General features: G+C 45.8%; 1 protein-coding gene across 2 annotated transcripts in view; it reads left to right on the top strand.

Annotated features, from left to right (window-relative positions):
• Positions 1–6,873, top strand: part of dhrs3b (dehydrogenase/reductase (SDR family) member 3b) — a 7,998-nt gene extending 1,125 nt beyond the window's left edge. Inside the window, exons 2-7 of one of the 2 annotated variants that reach the window (XR_004609511.1) lie at positions 3,566–3,709; positions 4,022–4,141; positions 4,543–4,781; positions 6,127–6,252; positions 6,353–6,571; positions 6,681–6,777. Coding sequence is in view for 1 of the 2 variants with exons in the window: in XM_034533311.1 (XP_034389202.1) it covers positions 3,566–3,709; positions 4,022–4,141; positions 4,543–4,781; positions 6,127–6,252; positions 6,353–6,437 (714 nt within the window). In the remaining variant the exon portion in view is untranslated. Of the gene's footprint in view, positions 1–3,565; positions 3,710–4,021; positions 4,142–4,542; positions 4,782–6,126; positions 6,253–6,352 lie in introns of both variants that reach the window. The other variant, XM_034533311.1, reaches the window with a different exon arrangement.
• Positions 6,874–7,990: the final 1,117 nt, after the last annotated feature.

Below are 7,990 nucleotides of genomic sequence, written 5' to 3'. Positions count from 1 at the left end.
ATTGCGAGTGCTCTCACCTGTGTTTCCATTACTCCTTAGAATAGAATCAACAGTTTTAATAGTTGTAAAGGTAAACATGCGACCCGCTTTACTTCCTGCTCTGGTGGATATGTGTGTGACATAAGCTGACAGGAAGTAAACATGGACTCAAACTATTGCCAAACGGTGAAATTACGCTCTCAGACGGTCTACGGATTTTAGAGTTAAAGGAAACCAAAAGTAGGATCGGGTAACCTTTCACATGTGGTCCGATACCCAACGCTACCATTTTTTTGGGTACTGAACTCTCTCTGCAATAACAAAAATAGAAAGATTTCAGTTGGAAAGAAGTGAGTCGAAAACATCCCTTTTTTTTTAACACATTACACCGAAAACCCGCCCCTACAAGCTCCAGTCCGTCACCAAGACATAGCACCCTTAAAAGTGAGGAGTTCGATACTCGACCACGTCATCAGATTACACTGCTGAGTTAGACTGATCCATGGGAGCCCTCCACGTTTCTGATCAATAGTCTCACCGGAAATTCAGTTTAAAAGCAAATTCAATCGGTCCTGCCAAAATTGAGAGAATCACCCCACTTGTCGAAGCGTTGCACCCTCCCATCTCCTCCCCCATTCCCCACTAACAAGGGGGAGCCGTCCCTCGGGGCCCGAAACGCTCCATTGGCTACACAGACAGTTCCCCACCACTGCGGGTCAGGCTCTGTTCCACCAGTCGTCATTTCCAGCTCAATTTGTCTGCCAATCCGGTGGGCGACCATTACACGGCCGAGTGCCTGACGAGCCGCCGGCGTCCCTTTCTCGCTAATGTGTTAATACGTCTGCGGCTCTATTTTTTTTTTCTCGATCACCTCCGATAGCGGGAGTCATTACACGTCGGAAGAAAGTGCCGGTAATTTCCCCCCGAAAGCTGCGGGGTAGTAATTATCCGTACATGTGTGACATAAAGCTTCACACCTCCGACGTTCTCTTAAGGTGCAATTTAAGCAGCTTGAAAACATTGCTAAAAGCTCAATGAAACACTAACTGCCTCTCTTGGTCTTTCAATGCCGTCTCCTTGGGGAACGAGCAAGGAGAAACCGGTGGGGTTTTTTAAGAGCTTTACTTTGCAGCTGCACAACAAAGGATGTCACCGTGCTTTTCAGCACCCCATTGTTGGGTATTATCTAGGTGTGAAGGCCTTGAAAACAACACCTGTGGTAATGCGTATGACAATTACTCCCCGGGCCTTAAGAGATGCTAAAGGGAAATAAGAGGGCAATTATGAATAGGGCTAACCTCTGCGAACTCGCGCTCACCCCAGTTTGAGCCCCCTTTTGTGATCGCCAGCCGGAATTTTCCTTTTTCCCTCTGTTCTTGGCTTTTGGTGTTTTTTCACGGGTGCGAGGACGAAAGACCGACGACGGCGTTGAGGAAAACAAATCTGGCGAGATGGAGAGCGACGGTGGGCGAGGGGGGGGTAGGGGGGGGGGGGGGGACTCGGGAGGGGAGCCAAGTCGTCCTTTTGTGTGCCGTTAGCGCTGGAAGCGTTTCCGGAACGCAGCTCGGAAACAAACAAACCAGACCAAAAGCTTTTTTTTTTTTTTCAAACACGCCATCCAAGTTCAGAGGCCTTTTCGGAAACAATGCCGGCAAATAGCTGAACGTCTGAACGGCGTGTTTCTTTCTTTAGTACCGTGACAACAACCTTTTTTTTTTTCTTCTTTCTTTTTCGTTGGGAAAAACATCGATTTTGATGCGGCCGCAAACGCCACGTAAAGAGATCACTGCGAGTAGACTGAATCGAAAAAACCGTGGCACTGGCGACAGGTTTGTGGGTTGAGGGTGGTGGGGGGCCGGGGGGGGGGTGGGGTTGTTGTGCTGGAGGTGGGAAGCACACCGCTCCCAGCTGGGTATTGCCCCGCAACTGACCTTGCTGTCTCCGCAGTAATTAGACGACGGCAGGCGACTGCCTCCTGAACTCCCGCTGCCCCCTCTCTCCGCTGGCCCCATACAATGGGTGTGAAAAAGGAGGGTTCATACCCACCCATACATTCAGACCCGAGATAAGGGTATCACTGTAATCCAGCCACTGGGAGCTACTGGGGACACGGGAGACGTCCACCTCGGCCGGCAGCGAGTGGCATCCGCACTCTCTCTTGTTTCGAGCGAATTAAATTGTCGATTAGGGCGCTTTTACTCGCGGCGCGTGTTGACGTTGAGTCCTGCTCAGCCATTCCCAGTTCTAACAATCACTCGTTCATCATTGAGAGTGAAGGGGGTTGGTGGGGGGGGGTGCTTTTGCAAGGTCAATACGACATATAAAAAAAAAAAAAAACTTGTTTTCTTACCGTTTCCATCCAAATCGCAATTTGGCCAACGCTTTGTTTGTTCTGAGGGCCATGTGTGTTGTGACGGGGTGATAAACCTAATTAATTAAATAACATTATAACAGGAGAGCACAGTTGGAGTGCTGGCTTTTAATGAGAGCTGTCAGCTTTTGTTTGTAAGGCTCAAATCCCATTAAAAGCTTTCAGTTATTTATCAAGACCTGTCTGCCTTCGCTGATTACTCAAATGGGCTTGCAAATGAAGCAAAGAACTAAAAAAAAGCAAAAAAAGCAATCAAAAGCAACTCAAACAACGGCGGCTCGCAGAGGGAACTAAACCCGCATGGCATCGGATCTGATAAAAGAATAAAGAACACATTTCGCCGCCGGATCTTTTGATTTCCCCGAGAACTTTACAGTGTCCGTGAAATAGCAACAGGAATTGATGTTCAAATTAACATAGCGGGTCAGAGCGAGAACTTTTTCCTTCTTCTTGATCTTAAAATGTCCTGCAAAAAGCTATCTACGGTGAACCCTCGCAAGTGGCACGTTCTCTTGTGAAATGCGTGTGCGCAGCCGTTCACGTGCACAAGATCACTTTCCAGAGGACCCTTTTATTTTTTTATTATTTTTTTTAATTTTTTTTATTTGCATCAAATGTGAACCGCGGTTTCTCGGGGCGGCGACCAGCCAAATCCCACACTGGCGTCCTCAGCACTTCACACACGCATTGTTTTCAGGCTCGCTGACCAGAAATGACGGGGCTCATCTGCCCAACGGGTCGTGTAATCTCTTTGAGAATTTGTGTTTGAGAGACGAGGAGGGCTCACCCGCCTGATTTCATTACCTTTCCCTGACCCCGAAGACTGACAGATCTAATTGCCCAATCACTAGTCCCCCCCGCCCCCCCCCCCAACCTCTGTCCAACCCCCGTGTTCCCTGCTCGAATGACCGTCCGTCCTTTAGACCCCGGGTGGATGAAGAGACAATTCATTCACACAGCCGACGCCGGGCCTTTTAATCTTGCTCGAGAAACTATTTGTTGGAGTGAAAATGACCTCTCTGTTCTCTAAATTTGCTGCTCAGAGATCCGCCGCAATTCCAGCAGGTCTCCATGCCCCCTTTTCTTGGTTCCACTCCATAATTCACGGGGTCCATGGACGTGCGTCTGATCTCGGGCCACAGTTTCAAAGCGCAACATTTCTTTGACGTTTGTCTCTAAACCTTCAATAATTCTAATTTTGTTTTATTTTGCCAGGTGATCCTACTGGGCCGAACAGAAAAGTGCCTCAAGGAAACGGCGGAAGAGATAACCCTGTCGGGAACAGAGTGCCACTACTTCCTGTGTGATGTGGCCAATCGGGAGGAAGTGTACAAGCAAGCCAAGGTTGTCAGAGAAAAGGTACGCCCGCTTAGTATTTACAACGAAGAGATTTCTGCCTGCACTGAGAGACATGTTGTTTGCACACCGGAGAAACGCATCATGGAACATTTCTCTCTGTATGCATATTGGCTGCTCGGTCTCCCCATCTGGTGTATGAATTACACTTCGACCGTAATATCTGAATAAGAGCCGGGGGGGGGGGGGGGGGGGGGGGGGTATTGCTGACAGCTCTGGGCGCAGCACAACTCGTCTCCTGAAAGCAGAAAATATACATGACTCTATAAGACCCGCGACGGTGCTCTTTTAATCGCGTTTTTTTTGTAATCTAAGGTGGGAGATGTCACGATATTGGTGAACAACGCCGCCGTAGTCCACGGCAAAAGTCTGATGGACAGCGACGACGACGCCCTTCTGAAATCCCAACACATCAACACCATGGGACAGTTCTGGGTAAGGCTTTAGTTATTTGATTATAGCATTATGGCATTATAAACAGAAGGTGTCCCCAGACTTGTCAATCACGACCGCTATTATGGCGGGTTAAGTGGGGGTATTTCCAAATTGCCTCCTCTCAGCCCCCTGAAACATCAGACGGATTTTTGAAACTCCTGGAATTTTTTTTTTATTTTGAAGGGAGATGAAAAGACGATGTCGTACGCAGACAGAAATGCAATTATCAACTAAATGGAAAATGGAAACTTAATCTGGTTACACTGTCGGCCTGTTTCTCCTGCCTGTTCTTCTTTTTACTCCACTGAATATATTTCACCTGCTATTTCAAACCGCTTCCTTCCACCTTGTCTTCATTCTGCCTTTTTTACCCCACCCCCCCCCCCCCCCCCCTATCCCAGACTACAAAGGCCTTCCTGCCTCGGATGCTGGAGCTGCAGCACGGCCACGTCGTGTGCATCAACTCCATCCTGTCCCAGTCTCCCATCCCTGGGGCCATAGACTACTGCACCTCCAAGGCCTCGTCGCTGGCCTTCATGGAGAGTCTGACGCTGGGGCTGCTGGACTGTCCCGGCGTTGGCTGCACCACCGTTCTTCCCTTCCACACCAATACGGAGATGTTCCAGGGCATGAGAGTCAGGTATTTAAAGATGCTGTGTGTAATTACAAGGTATTGCTTTCACCTTGTGAGTCTGTGTGCGCGTGCGTGAGTCATCGGAGACGCCTGCTGTAGTGGGAACGAGAGAGATTTGCCAGGTGTTTGTGTTTTTGGTCTGTCTGTGGACGGACACACATTTATGTCACCGTGTTCGGGTCGAGAAGCAGTCAAGAAACCTGACGGGTGTTTAGTCGAGCTCAAAATGAAGTTTGAAGATGAGTTTGAAGATGGCCGCGGTCAGAGCAAAGGGGGCCAGAAGTTCGGAGGTAGATCGCGGCTATAAGTGATCCAAAAGAGAGGCGGTCTCTAGTTTTTATTGTATTTGTAACCACACTAGCACGGTCGCTCTTGGTCGCAATGCTAACTTTAGATTTTTGTTTCTAAACCAATAGCCGACCTTCGTAAGACCGATCACGTGCAGGCTTGCTGTGGTTGAAGCTGCGAAAAACCGCAATAAACGATTCACAAACAGGTTAAAGTCGTCAGCTGCACTGTGAGCACCAAACCATTTCAATGTATTTCAATGGTGTCAAGCAGAGCCCCCCCCCCCCCCCCCCCTCCTCCCCCCTCCTCCCCCTCCTTGCGGCTGCAGGCGCAATTGCGACCATTAAAAAAACCTGCGAGACGAGTGGGCACAGAGACTTGGAAGAAGCAGCCGGGTCTCTAACGTGCATTAATAGGATGTGAAAGCTTCACAGATCAGTTCACCTGTCAGGGGAGAGCTAGCTGCGTGCGCGATCGCGGGCGCACGTGTGCAGCCGACTCCCCGTGTGCCCGTTAATTTGGCTTTGAATGTGAAGTTACGTTTTAGCCGTTTGCGGTGTAGCGTTTGTACAAGTTTATTCTGTAAGTGAATTAAGCCGCGAGCCAAGTTCTTGTGTCTTGCTCGCCACCTGCCACCCCTTGAAGAGGGTTAGCAGGCATCTTCGGGCACAGTTCCACTTAAGGCGGGCTGACCTTCTTAAGGTGGATTTAAGGTGGACCAGTGAAGTTATTCTCACTTACGCGACCAGACGTTCCTCTGCGTTTTTTATTTTTATTTTCACTGTTTAAACGACGACGTCAGTCGGTCAAAATTCGCATTGCCGGCTAACGGTGAAACCGTTAATTATTAGCGTCCCTTGCAGTCACGGTTCCCATGGTTCTGTGTATGTGTTGTTGCTTTGCATCTATAACACAGAATGTTCTTGTACTGGCACCCCAACATTGTTTTGTAATAGCTATTGGAAACTGTTGCTTTGTTGCCATCAATGCTTTCTGGATTTTCTATCAGAAGGATCATGACTTTGTCTCAAGGCTGCTGTATTTATTTATTTATTTTTTTAAGGTTCCCGCAGCTCTTTCCACCTCTCAAACCTGAGGTAGTTGCCCAGAGAACCGTGGATGCAGTCAGAGCGGACAAGGCTTTCCTCTACCTGCCCTGGACTATGCATGCCCTTGTCATTTTAAAAAGGTAAATTAAAAAAGAAGTTCTCATTTTCTGTCTTGTTTTTATCGCCATAATCGTTTCATGTCTAACGCTCCATCCCTGGTCTTTGTGCACTTTCTTTTAGCTTCATGCCACAAGTCGCACTTGAAGAAATCCACAGGTTTTCTGGGAGTTACACCTGCATGAACACGTTCAAAGGGAGGACATGAGCCCGGATTGCACACAAAGTGAGAGAGACCGAAACAGCTCTGGGTTGTTGTGAAGGGAATATGGACCTTAAGACAGCTGGAAGTGGAGGAGCCCTGAGGATGGTGGGAAGACAAATACTTAGGGGACATGCAAGGTCGGTTGCTCCTGCAGGTAGAATTAATTGACAAACTGCAGGATACGCCCTGATCGCGCACGCGTGTGTGTGTGTGTGTGTGTGTGTGTGTGTGTGTGTGTGTGTATAGTACGAAGGACTGAATGCCTTCTTACTTTGAACAGAAGCCATGAATAGATCTGTACCGGTAGTTATTCTGGGAGTTTTTTTTTTCTGTGACACTTGTTTTAGCCTGTTTTTACACTTCTTTTCTTATTCTCCTTCTTTTTTTTTTGTTATGTGTCTTTGAATCAAAACGAGATAATAAAACAGAGTTTTAGAAGACGCACTGTGTTCCTTTTGTGCGTGATGAAAAAAGAAGAAACGAGGGAACGATTGGGAGGTACACGTTGTTTTGCGTCTGGGTTTTGACTCCTGTGGCAGTCTGACAGCATCTTTTTGATTTATTCCACGCATTAGATCAGTGACTGAAAGACAATGTTGTCAAAACATAAAGCATATGCTCGGGGGCGGCATGTGTATTCTTTTCTTTTCTCTGCTGTCAGAAAAAGGTGAAGGGGGGGGGATGGTGTAATTCTCCATAAACATTGTGAACTCAAAACAAGTTGATCAGGACTTCCTCCCCTCACATGTGCACAGTGCTCTAAACTACATTCAATGAGCGATTTCATTGCCTGCTTAATGAAGACGACATCATATATTTAAATGTGGGTTCACTCTCATGCAAAAATTGTCTGCTACCCCCGCTTGTGAAAGTAGATCATACAAACGTGACTTAGCATTAGCAAAACCCACAAGGCTAATATTACAGAATAAAAAGAGACAATATGGAGCCTCTTTCACTTTATTGCGTATGAATCTGAACATCTTCCAAGGCTCAAAACAGAGGGAGGGAGCCATGTGACTTGAAATGTATCAAAGCCAGAGTCTCACAATTGAGGTTGAGGATACTATTTATTCAAATAAAATAAAAAAACGGAATTATATATATATTTATATACATTTATATATATTTATATTTTTATGTATATATATTTATATTTATATATATATTTATATATTTTTATATATATATATTTTTATGTATATATATTTATATATATATTTTTATATATATTTATATTTTTATGTATATATATTTATATTTATATATATATATTTATATACATTTATATATTTTTATATATATATATATTTATTTTTATATATATATATATATATATATATATATATATATATTTACCTTTAAGACAGCAATGGGTCGTGGGAGAAAGGCCCAATGTGACATGTTAGCTAGACTATTGACTGACTTGTTCAATATAATTCGATCACTAAAAAAGACAAAAATGCATCCATGAACTAAGCCGAGACAAAACATAGTTTTGGTTGAAACTAAACATCTCCGGAGTTTTAGTCAAACGCAACATGACTCAACAAGGA

Source organism: Cyclopterus lumpus, chromosome 5, assembly GCF_009769545.1.
Source record: "Cyclopterus lumpus isolate fCycLum1 chromosome 5, fCycLum1.pri, whole genome shotgun sequence".
NCBI lineage: Eukaryota > Metazoa > Chordata > Actinopteri > Perciformes > Cyclopteridae > Cyclopterus > Cyclopterus lumpus.
This window is presented reverse-complemented; position numbering and strand designations above follow the sequence as displayed.